This window comes from Mus musculus, chromosome 7 (assembly GCF_000001635.26).
Source record: "Mus musculus strain C57BL/6J chromosome 7, GRCm38.p6 C57BL/6J".
Taxonomy (NCBI): domain Eukaryota; kingdom Metazoa; phylum Chordata; class Mammalia; order Rodentia; family Muridae; genus Mus; species Mus musculus.
The window spans coordinates 140,105,710-140,117,712 of NC_000073.6; the positions used below are offsets into that span (position 1 = coordinate 140,105,710).

At 47.6% G+C, this 12,003-nt stretch overlaps 2 protein-coding genes across 6 annotated transcripts in view; one reads left to right on the forward strand and one right to left on the reverse strand.

Annotated features, from left to right (window-relative positions):
- Nucleotides 1-10,712, reverse strand: Echs1 (enoyl Coenzyme A hydratase, short chain, 1, mitochondrial). The gene is made up of 8 exons (NM_053119.3): nt 10,598-10,712; nt 7,227-7,424; nt 6,710-6,837; nt 5,987-6,086; nt 4,830-4,934; nt 4,278-4,397; nt 2,375-2,442; nt 1-668 (listed from the first exon to the last, which is right to left on the reverse strand). Exons 1-8 carry the CDS (start codon nt 10,683-10,685, stop codon nt 603-605), a joined length of 873 nt encoding a protein of 290 aa, NP_444349.1. The 5' UTR covers nt 10,686-10,712; the 3' UTR covers nt 1-602.
- The window catches only part of Paox (polyamine oxidase (exo-N4-amino)), an 18,600-nt gene continuing 16,622 nt past the window's right edge, over nt 10,026-12,003 (forward strand). The window contains exons 1-2 of one of the 5 annotated variants that reach the window (XM_011249841.3): nt 10,083-10,231; nt 11,538-11,647. In XM_011249841.3, the coding sequence (XP_011248143.2) occupies nt 10,100-10,231; nt 11,538-11,647 (242 nt within the window). In that variant the 5' untranslated portion in view covers nt 10,083-10,099. Of the gene's footprint in view, nt 10,232-11,537; nt 11,648-12,003 lie in introns of all 5 variants that reach the window. The other 4 variants (XM_011249839.3, XM_030242334.1, XM_017322103.2 and 1 more) reach the window with 4 other exon arrangements.

The window sequence follows — 12,003 nt, forward strand, 5'->3', positions numbered from 1 at the left end:
TTACGGCATGGTTAGTATACACCTTTAATCCCAACACTTGGAAAACAGAGACTGGCTGGTCTCTGTGAGTTCAAGGTCAACCTGGTCTATATAGTAACTTCCAGGCAGCCAGGGATACACAGTGAAACCTTAGCCATAAGAAAATAGCAATAATAATTTTAAAAAACCACATTGGCTCTCTAGAGACAACTACAGGTGAGTCGAAACTAAACTGTGAAGTAGTTACTTTCATTGAATTCTTGAGTTGGGAATCAGCAGAGAGGGCCACTTCCCTCTTGAAGCTCACATCTTGAGCTATGAGCTGCGGAGAATGCACAGGGGAGTGGCTGGCCCAAGCGTGCACCTGCCCTTACAGTGAAGTTAAAAAAAAATCAAGACACCTTGAAAGCTTCCCAGGTTTCTGATTCAGAAGACGGGGTGAGCCTGACTTCCAACAACTGGTGAAGGCTGCAGGCCACGCCATGAGTACCCAAGCTGTGGCCACAGCCCTGAAGCCTTCGGTGGGAACTGTGGCCGACACTACTACCCTTTTGGATCATTTATTTGCCTCTCAAAGGACAGGCTGAGCTTTCCAGGGTGGCAAACGGTATAGCTGCCAGTTCTCAGTGGTCTTTGAAGTTGGCCTTCCTTTTCTCTACAAATGCAGTCATCCCTTCTCTCCGGTCATCCTGGCAGGAAAGGAAGAGAGAGATGAAGTTTGAATCTTCCCATTGAGGCCCTCAGCTGACTGCCTGCATCTCCAAGGTGCTCTTGTGTCTCCCTCCTTGCCTGTTCTCTGAGCTCATCAACAAGACGGTGATTCTGCAGTAGGCCTACCTGTGGCCCATGAAATATGGGATTCCCCAGAAACAGTGCTAAGCTCGGGACAGGGGATTGTAAACCATGCAGGACACAATCAGGAGTGATAACAAGAGTACCAGAAACTCATGCTTATGGATCTGGGAGGGTCTGAGTTGGGAATCTCTCACAGAGCTGTGGGGCAGCAACAGAACCCTGCTTTTCACCCGCCCCTTCCTTAGCCAGTGGACACGCTATGTGCAAACATCTTCACTTCTTCCTTAAAGGACCAAGCCACTTAAACTTTTTTTATTATTATTTTTTTTAAGTGTGTGTGTGCGCGCGCACAGCACAGAGATCAGAAGTGAGGTATCAGAGGAACTGGAGTTGCCGGTGATTGTAAGCCATCTGGTGTGGGTGCTGGGAAGTGAACTCAGGTCCTCTGGAATAGTAGTACATGCTAAGTCATTTATCTCCTTAAATGTTTTTTTTTTTTTTTTTTTTTTTTCCAAGACAGGGTTTCTCTGGGTAGCCCTGGCTGTCCTGGAACTCACTCTGTAGACCAGGCTGGCCTCGAACTCAGAAATCCACCTGCCTCTGCCTCCCAGGTGCTGGGATTAAAGGCGTATGCCACCGCCACTCGGCTTTAAATGTTTCTTTTATAAAACACTGAGCACTGGGCCAGTGGTGCAATAGGTAATGCATCTATCTGGTGATCAGACGATTCTTTAAAACACCTGGACGTGAGCTTCTGATAAGAGGTGAACTGTAGTCAAGCAAGGCGGCACACTCCTTTAACCTCAGCATCCAGGAGCAGACAGATCTCTGTGACTTCGAGGCCAGCCTCGTCTACATAGTGAGTTCCAGACCAGCCAGGGCTACATAATGAGACTCTCTGTCTCAAACCAATACACAAATAAAATAAAATTTAAGAATTAGGTGGTGGTGGCTATAGATGATTCAGCAGTGGCTGGAGAGATGGCTCAGCAGTTAAGAGCATCAACTGCTCTTCCAGAGGTTCTGAGTTCAAATCCCAGCAACCACATGGTGGCTCACAACCATCTGTAATGGGATCCGATGCCCACTTCTGGTGTGTCTGAAGGCAGATATAGTGTACTCACATACATAAAATAAAATCTTAAAAGAAAAAAAAAAGAGATGGCTCAGCAGCTAAAAGCACTTGCTATTGTTGAGTGGGATCTGAGTTTGGTTTCCAACACGTAAATGGTGGCTACAACAGTCTGTAACTTCAGTTCCAAGGTAGCCAGGGCCTTTTTCTGGACTCTGCAGGCACCAGACATGCATACAGTGTATTTACGCACACAGAGGTAAAACACTTATACATATGAGATAGATACTATTTAGAGATGGTTTCTCTGCGTTGCACAGGCTGGCTTCAAACTCTGGGGCTCAAGCAATTATCCTTGGCCCCAGGCTCCAAAGTTCGGGGACTACTGTGGCCAGCTACAAATCCACTTTAAACGCAGGAGCTGATGCTTAGTGGTGTGACTCACGGGGCCTTCCTGCAGTGAGAGATCCCCAGCAGCATCTGCAATGGAAACAGACTAGAATCCTAAGCAGAAAATGTTTTACTCACGGTGGCAAAGGTGGAATAGAAAAGCCTCTTCTCCAGCTTATTTCCTTCTGTTAACGTCATCTCAAAGGCTGGAAAGGAAACCCCGGCGTCACCAACTGAAGTGCCAAACGTGTAGGTACATGCCAGGCTGACTGTGACCTACAGAAAGGGCTACAGGCTTGGCATGGACTCCACACTGACCCAGCTCTCCCCGTTTCTCAAGTGAATGGCCTGTGTTGATGTAGCCATATGAATACCCTGCTCTCCTAGGCCACCCAAACACCTTAGTAGTGGTCCAGGGATCTCAGAAAAGCACCAGAACTGAACAAAGTACAAATAGCAGAATCTGGCCAGCTAAGAGGACCTGAGGTGGCTGGTAAAACTGAACATAGAAACACAGAAAAGGATAAGAAGCAGAAGAAGGGTGGCTATGCAGCAGGGACAGCACCCGCTGGGATCTTCTTCCAATGGAGAACATTGTCCTGTAGAGCAGTGCTCTGAAGGATCTGAGCTATGACTATGCCTGCCACCGTGACCTTACCAGAAGCCTTAGTTGTGCCCTGTGTGCTCCACAAATAGCTGGCTCTTTAAACACCAACTCCCCTGATTGTGGCCAACAGCAACCCTGAAAGACTGGTGTACCCTCTGGAGGTAGCAACAACTTTTCTGAGTCACATTTTTTTTTTTTTTTTTTTTTTTTTTTGCCCCCAAGATGACTCTACATGTAAGCAGAAACACAGTGCCATTCCAAATGCTGAGATAAACTATTACATTAAGACTCCATTCCTGGGACTGGAGAGATGATTCGGTGGCTAAGAACACTTGAGCTCTTGCAGAGAACCTGGGTTCTCTCCACAGAGAGGCTCATGACTGTCCAACGTCCTTCACCGCACCATGTACACATGTGATGTACATACACATAGGCAACCAAACACACATAAAAATAAAAAATTTAGAACAACCACAAAAACTCCACTCAGATGGTATTCCACAAATCCTTCTACCTCTAGCCCTGAGAGATCTGCTGCCCTCCACACATGAAAAGGCACACAGACCCACATACACACACACACGTGCATATAAATTCACATACATGTTAATAAATAACAGAACTCTACTAAGAAAAGACTCCAAGCTGGATGTGGTACATGTGAAACATGCCTATAATCCTAGCAACAGAGGCAGGTGAATGCAGAGTTTGAGGGCAGCTTCAGTTATATAGAGAGACCTTGTCTCAAAATCTAAACAACAGGATGAGTTAGATGGCTCAGTGGATAACAGCCCGAGTTGCCTGGCCTAACGACAACTGGAATTCAATCTCTGGAACCCATATGGTGAAGGAGGTAACTGACTCCTCAGATCATCCTCTGACCTCCACATGTGCACCACAGGATGCCCCCTCAGTAAGTTAAAATGTGAAATATATAACTACACGGGTCTATTTAAAGAGAAGAAGAAGGAAAAGGTTGAGGTAGCTCTGAGGAAAGCAAGTGAGACCAGCGTCATGAGGTGAGAAAACTGATGGAATGCTTCTTTTGAACTATGCTACTGCAGGCCCCAGGCTACAGCCCACTTGCATAACCAGAACATGGGCACAGGAGGGAACCATTCAATTCAGATCCCCAGAGACAGCTGTCCCAGGAAGCACAGACCACTAACTTCAGGGCTGTGGCTACACTCTTAGTCTTCCCTCTGTGCCTGATACTGCATTGCCATTATGTTCCTAGCCTGGCCCAGCCTTGGGTCCTGGTATAAAGAGATACTCAGAATAGCTTATTAGACCTTTGAGTGACCAAACCTGGAACACTATGGCAAACCGCAATTCTGAGAACTTTCCCATTGCTGCCTGGGACAAGGTAGGGTAGTTTGGAACCTCACAACTTCACCTCTGCAGTCCTGTGGCCTCTTCCCCGCAGACTCCTACCTGCATTCACAGATTCTTTCGCCATGGCTACTACGATTTTAGAATTGCTGGCAATTTTTTCTGCACATTGGATGGCTTCTTCAACCAGTTTTTCAACAGGAAAAATCTTGCTTACAAGACCTAAAACATGAAAAGTCTGAGTATTATGCAGAAATATCCCTGTCCACTTCCTCTAGAACCCAGTGACATCGAGAGGCCAGTTCCCTGGGTCCTTAACAAGGGATGGCTGTCCCCAGCAGTGGGTGACTCTGGGCTCTCCACTGACGGGCTCCAGTCACATGCTGTCTACAGGATCAAATGGAACAGAGGACTTGAGGACTGTGGTCACTGGCAAGGGCAGGAAAAAAGGCTGGCCTTTAAGAGCTTTTAAAGGCAGTGGAAAGAGATGTTGTTATTATTTCTAACCTGAACATATGTTGCCACTCTCTGGTATATGATGTATTTCAAGATATAAAAGCTAAGGACAGAACCTTAGGGCTCCAACACCAGCTACCCACGGGGACACCTGAAGCAGCCTATGCCTTCCCCAGCTCCCAGCATCAGATACCTCACCTGCCTGCTTTGCATCCTGAGCTGAGATGCGGTCACCAGTGAGGACCATCTCCATTGCTAGCGATTTGCCGACTGCTCGGGTGAGTCTCTGAGTGCCTCCAGCACCTACAGGGAGAGAGCTGAGGTCTCACCTGGCCCTTTGTCAGGTGACACTGAGAAGAAACCCAGGGCTGGGATGTAGCTCAGTGACAGAAGAGGCTTTAGCGCGAGGCCAAGGGATCCTTCTCGGCATTAAAAAGGAAGAAAGAAAAATCAAATTGGCTCCTTTCCCACCATGATGGAAGAAGGTTCCAGGTCTACCTTCTCCAGGTCGGCCTTGCCTTCTCCAGGTCGGCCTGCACCAATACACTGCTCTCTCTGCTCAGAATCTCAGAACAAGCCTGGTCAAGCCTGGTCAAGCCTGGAGAGTAGCAGAGACCTCCTCTGAATGTGGTCTCTTCTCTGAGGGCTCAAGTCCTTTCTCTGAATGTTCATCTCCTCCTGCCAGGTCTAAGTGGCTCCTGGAGGGCAATGCTATTGCTTCCTCCATATCTTAGGGCTTTCCCAGGCAGTGGGGAGTGAGGATCCCCCAATCCGCTGTGCTGAACTCAGGGAAGCTTCCTGACCTGTTACGCCACTGGCATAGGAATGGACAGAGCCAGACTCACATGGGACAGAGTTTTCGGTGTAAACCCAAGTCTACTCATCTTTGTCCCAAGCTCGTGACATACAAAGCTCTTAAAGGTGTGTGGATCATGGGCAGGAAAGAACCATTGTGGCTCAAGCCAGTAAACTCTGTGTTTATGATACTGTTGGATTTAGGATCTGTATATTCATGAGAGATGGGCATGTCCTGAGGCTTCCAGACTGCGCTAAGTGTCATATGCTGTCTTTCAGGTGCCGGTTGGCGGAGAGAAAACTGAACGGACAAGAAAGGCTAAGACTCAGGCTTCTCCTGCTACAGCTCACCTATTCTTTCTTTTTTAAAGATTTATTTATTTATATGTAAGTACACTGTCACTGTCTTCAGACACCCCAGAAGAGGGCATCAGATCTCATTACAGATGGTTGTGAGCCACCATGTGGTTGCTCGGATTTGAACTCAGGACCTTCAGAAGAGCAGTCAGTGCTCTTAACCACTGAGCCATCTCTCCAGCCCCCAGCTCACATATTCTTACCTGGGATGGTCCCCAGGAGGATTTCTGGCTGTCCGAACTGGGCTTTCTCGCCAGCATAGATGATATCACACATCATGGCAAGTTCACAACCCCCACCAAGCTGAAAAATAAGAATGTTCAGAAGCAGCTGGATTTGACCAGAGGAGCCCAGGCAGAAAACCACTCTGTTTGCTTATAGAACTTTTCTGGAACCATGAAACAGAGTCAGATAAGAGCAAATGTTAACTTAGCTGAACAAAACTAGATTTAAGTGGTAGGATAAACATAAGGGTAATGTTGCTCCCCTTAGCTGGGTGCATAGACTTTTATGCAAAGGGCCAGGCAGTAAATATTTGTGGCTTTGTGGTGAATAACTCAGTCTGGCATAGTGGCTCCAAATCAGCCACAGAGGGTAAAAGCATGAATTTGAGTGGCTGACCAACCCTACCAGGATGGCTTTTATTCAATAATCAGCATGTATAATAATCACATGGCTTTTCCATGGGCTAAGCTAGTGCTGCATTTCTCAATAGCCTAGTGAAACAGGAACCCTTGTGGGCGTCCAGACAGAGTACTCACAGCCTTCACACAAGTAGCTTAGCCACTGCAGCAATTAAAAAGAAACAGAAAAGTTCACTAAGGCATCTGGGAACTCGCCAACGGGCCTCCATCAAACAAAGCAGATAGCAAAAGACACTATTGGCTTTTAAAGGCACAGGAGGCCCCTGGGGAGCTGTCACTTACAGCATAACCATTGACAGCTGCGATGACCGGTTTCTTGACCCGGGTGATGTGGTCCCAGTGGCTCAGGAACTTGCTGGAGTAACAGTCCTGAAATGTTCGGTTCTGCATTTCCTTGATGTCAGCTCCAGCTACGGGTAGAAGTGCGGGTTCAATGACCAGACATTAAAGAACTTCTCAGTCCTCAAGGCTTGGGGGCACTTCCCTCCACAGTGGGGACAGCTGAGACATGGACCAACAACTCACCAAGCCATCTGTTTTAAGAAGGTAATGTTGAGGACTGTGTCAGGCAGTGGGTGGCAGGTACACTTAGAGGAGGACCGGCTTAGACCAGTGTTTACCTGACTAGTAAGGAACTGAGCATACCTGAATGTTCAACACATGCCCTGCTCTTCCACACAGCTTACTTTACAGGTTAGTATATCTTAAGGCACCCCTCTCATCACAGAGAAACTGGTCCATTTTGCTGCTTCCCACAGGCCCTAGCATTCCCCTCCCATCCACAACCATGGCTGCACACCTGCAAAGGCCTTATCCCCACCAGTGAGCACAATGGCACCCACAGCAGGATCTTGCTCAAAGGTCTCCAGTGCTTGGTTGAGCTCCTCAATCAGGCCATTGCAAAGTGCATTGAGTGCTTTGGGGCGGTTCAACTGGATCAGCCCCACGCTGCTATTCTTTCCTTTCTTTTCTGTGATGATGTACTGAAAGTTAGCACCTAGGTCAAGAGGACAAAGGGAAGTGTCATCATAAAGATATTAAAGTCACCGTGGTTGGTTAATCTTGGTCATCAACCTGACCACATCGCCAATCAACTAACACCCAAGCCTTACCTGTGGAAGACTTTCTTTCTTTCTTTCTTTCTTTTTTTTTTTTTTTGGGGGGGGGTTTTCGAGACAGGGTTTCTCTGTATAGCCCTGGTTGTCATGGAACTCACTTTGTAGACCAGGCTGGCCTCAAACTCAGAAATCCGCCTGCCTCTGCCTCCTGAGTGCTGGGATTAAAGGAGTGTGCCACCACACCCAGCGGAAGATTTTCTTAAATGGCTCTTTTGAGGTGAAACGACCCAACCCTAAGTCTGGGTCATACTTGTTGGTAGCCCACATAAAAGAACATGAAAGGGGGCTGGAGAGATGGCTCAGCGGTTAAGAGCACTGACTGCTCTTCCAGAGGTCCTGAGTTCAAATCCCAGCAACCACATGGTGGCTCACAACCATCTATAATGAGATCTGATGCCCTCTTCTGGTGTGTCAGAAGACAGCTACAGTGTACTTACATATAATAAATAAATAAATAAATAAATAAATCTAAAAGAAGAAGAAGAAGAAGAACAACAACAACATGGAAGAAAGAAACTTTTGATCTTTGCCTGCTTGCTCTCACTCTTGATGGCAAGTTCACCTAATTTTTTGTTTGTTTGTTTTGGTTGTTTTGAGACAAGGTTTCTCTGGCTGTCTTGGATTTCACTATGTAGACCAGTCTGGCCTGGACTCAGAGATCTGCCTGCCTCTGCCTCCCAAGTGCTGAGATTAAAAGTGTGTGCCACCACCAGGTAACTAATCTACTCTTAAGGCACTCCTTCTCTGGTGTTTGAACCTAGTTCTTCAAGATTCCAATATACACTTAAGACCCTCAGCTCTCTAGCAGTTTTCTGGACTCCAAAATCAGATTGGGCCTGCTGAGATATTTAGTCTCTTGGACTGAATAACTACTGAATCCTTGGCCTTTCTTTCAGGAAACATCCATTGTTGGACTACTCAGACCACAACCTGTAAGCCACTCTAATACCCCCCCTCCCAACGAATAGATAATATATATATATATATATATTCATTCTATCAGTTCTGTACTGAAACAGGTATTGACAGGGAATTGTGTACTATGCTTACTGCTCCAGCCTGTAGCTCTGGATATGATCTATCCAGACATGGTGGCGGCGGCACAGACCTTTAACCCTAGCACGCAGGAAACAGATGCAGGTGCATCTTCCTGAGTTCCAGGTTAACCTGGTCTAGTTCCAGGCCAGCCAGAGCTACATAGTGAGATAGTGTCTCAACAAACGATCAAAGGAACGAAAAGGAAAACTCTAGCACAGAACATTCACCCTCTCCCCATATGCCTGCACTTTCCAGAGCAGACAGCAGGCGGGAGCCAGCCAGAGCCCGGGCCTGCTGGAGCAGTATGCCTGGTGGGACAGAGACTGATCCAATGCACCATTTGTTCTAGGAGATCTGGAGGGCCAACCAGCTCAGACTTGGGGAGTGCAGCCCACAGACTTAAGGTGAGGGAGGTAAACCTGAGAGTGAAGGTCTGTGTTCTGGGTGATTTGTTCCGTTGTAACTTAAGTGTGAGGTACGTTACTGAACAGTAGGCTGTCTACCATTCCGGGAAGCAGGACATGACAGCCAATCCAGGTTGGGATTCAGGAGGAACCCTTGCCCCAGAACGTGGTTAAGAATTCACAGTGGACCCAGAAACTTAGGATACCCAAGATATAAGATACAATTTGCTAAACGCATGAAACTCAAGAAGAACGAAGACCAAAGTGTGGACACTTTGCCCCTTCTTAGAATTGGGAACAAAACACCCATGGAAGGAGTTACAGAGACAAAGTTTGGAGCTGAGACAAAAGGATGGACCATCTAGAGACTGCTATATCCGGGGATCCATCCCATAATCAGCTTCCAAACGCTGACCCCATTGCATACACTAGCATGATTTTGCTGAAAGGACCCAGATATGGCTGTCTCTTGTGAGACTATGCCGGGGCCTAGCGAACACAGAAGTGGATGCTCACAGTCAGCTATTGGATGGATCACAGGGCCCCCAATGGAGGAGCTAGAGAAAATACCCAAGGAGCTAAAGGTGCAACCCTATAGGTAGAACAACATTATGAGCTAACCAGTACCCCGGAGCTCTTGACTCTAGCCGCATATGTATCAAAAGATGGCCTAGTCGGCCATCAACAGAAAGAGGCCCATTGGACTTGCAAACTTTATATGCCCCAGTACAGGGGAACGCCAGGGCCAAAAAGTGGGAGTGGGTGGGTAGGGGAGTGGTGGGGAGGGTATGGGGAACTTTTGGGATAGCATTGGAAATGTAAATGAGGAAAATACTAAATAAAAAATATTAAAAAAAAATTCACAGTGGAGTACTAGAAGTCTGTAGAGGAGTTGAGCCAAGGAGTGGGAAGGGAGGAACTATTCAGCTGGCTAGGAAGGAAAGTGGGTGTGTCGGTATGGGCTACGCTGATTGGGTGGCTTGAAGGACACGATCAGGAGAGACTGTGGAAACAGCAGAGACTAGACAGGAGGCACTATGGACAAACCTTTCCCAATACCCAGGCTGTCTTACTTAACCTACTTTCACATTCTCTTAAAGCTACCTAAACACATGGGATTTCACAACCAACATGCATGTTCCCAGCTGACACTCATAAAAGTTCGAGCGTTGAGAAGCTATTACACCCAGAGCCCTCCCACTAGACATGGCTTCGAGGTGCTAGGATCTGGCTGGGCTTGTAAGGTGAGACTAAGGTCAGACTGAGGAGCGGGGAACGGGGTAAGGAATTGGGAAGGGGTCAGTCGAGCGCTGGAGTTGGAGGCTCAGAAGGAAGATCACCAAGCTAGAGTCAGTGGTCACTTGCAGGAAATCTGGGTTTAGTGTGGGGATGCGTACTCGAATCCAGGGTCCAGGTACTTCAGAGTCAAGTGTTGGGAGTGCATGCTTGTGGAAGTAGGGGGTCAGACAAAAGATCTAGAGTTAGGAGAGAAGGGCCAGGATCAAGTGAGGATGCGTGCAGGCCGGGGTTTAGGGACCACCCAGAGGTTATGGGTGGAGAAACCACCCAACGTGGGTGGGGTGACGCACCCCGCCGGTGTCCGCACTCACCCGAGGCGAAGCGCCGTAGTTCTGGGCAGCGGACTGAGGACAACAGTGAGCTACAGGCTCTGGGCAGCAGAGCACGCAGGGCCGCCATGGCGGAGAGACGATGTGTTCCGCCCACAGAATCGCCCCGCCTGCAGAATCGCTCCGCCCCAGATCCCAGGCGGGATGAAGACGGAAGCTTAAGGGGTGGACCCGTGACCTGAGCGGGCTGGTACAGAGGGCGGGGTGGGGCAGCGTGGGGTGCTGGGCTGCGGTTCTTGGAGTAGTCTGTTAATTGCATCACTTTGGTGGTGTGCCCTTGGCGGGTGCCCGGTTTACGAAGCCAGACTGGGAGACATGGCTGTGCCCTTTCCCCTGTGATGGCCGTATGCTTTCGTTCTTGACCAGGGGAAAAACTACGGGAAGACGCGATCACAGATACAGTAATAAAGCATAAAGCGGTAAAGTGCAAGACGGTTTTGTTTAGCTTTGTGTGAGGGTCTTACTTCATAGCCCTGGTTGGCTGGAACCCTCCTTATGGGCCAGGCTGTTTCTCAATCTCACAGAGATCCATTTGCCTCTGCCTTCCAAATGCTTGGATTAAAGGCATGAGCCATTATACCCTGCTCCAGAGGTATTCTTTACATGACAACTGACTAGCTTCATAACACCAGGTTAGAAATAGCTGTGATTTTACAAGATGAGAAGATTTCACATAAATTTAAAAGAAAGCCAATGTTTTGTTCACGTAAATTATCTTGAATTATAACTTAAAAATATTTAGCAAGTATTATCAGGCCTTCATTTGTATTCTTGCCCTGGTCCTGCAAACCCTAGGATAGAGATAAAGGACAGAATCTCCAGACAAAAGCAAGCTTGATACTGTTATGCCGGGAAGTTTGTGAACCCCAAAAGTCCACCAAGGAGCCTTTTCGATGTAATAGTATTAGGGTCTCTATTACAGGCTCAGGCTTGGGCCCTCTCCTCCAACTCAACCCTGACACAGCAGGACAGGAAGGGAAGGCAGAGAAGCCTTGAACTCTCATCTGGACAGGGCTTTACAAGAAATGGAAGGTAAGAGAGGGGGTGTCCATCTTGGAAAGTATCTAACTGAAGGTCTATTGTAAGCCGACTGTATTCAGTCACAAAGGGTCTGAAAGTGCATCTGAAACAATCAGGCTAGTCTTTGTTTTACTGTTGTTAGGAAGTAGCTACAGAGTAACGCTGGCCAAGGACAAGCCATGGGGTCTTTCCTGGTACGTGGGTACAACCTGGGTTCTTCTGTAGGTCAAGTTCTCAGGCTTTTTTTTTTTTTTTCTTTTAGATAGAGGCTGGTCCCAAGATGGAGTAGGTTTGGATTCTCAATACTTTAAAGAAAACAATCCAAACCAGAATAGAACAGTCAGCAAACTTTATTTCAAGACTAAGAT

Coding starts and splice junctions, on each gene's coding strand:
- Echs1 (NM_053119.3), bottom strand. CDS start 10,685: ATGGCGGCCCTGCGTGCTCTGCTGCCCAGAGCCTGTAGCTCACTGTTG. Junction 4,398..4,829: donor TCAGGATGCAAAGCAGGCAG/GTGAGGTATCTG, acceptor TTCATGTTTTAG/GTCTTGTAAGCAAGATTTTT. Junction 669..2,374: donor TCTATTCCACCTTTGCCACC/GTGAGTAAAACA, acceptor CTTTCCTGCCAG/GATGACCGGAGAGAAGGGAT.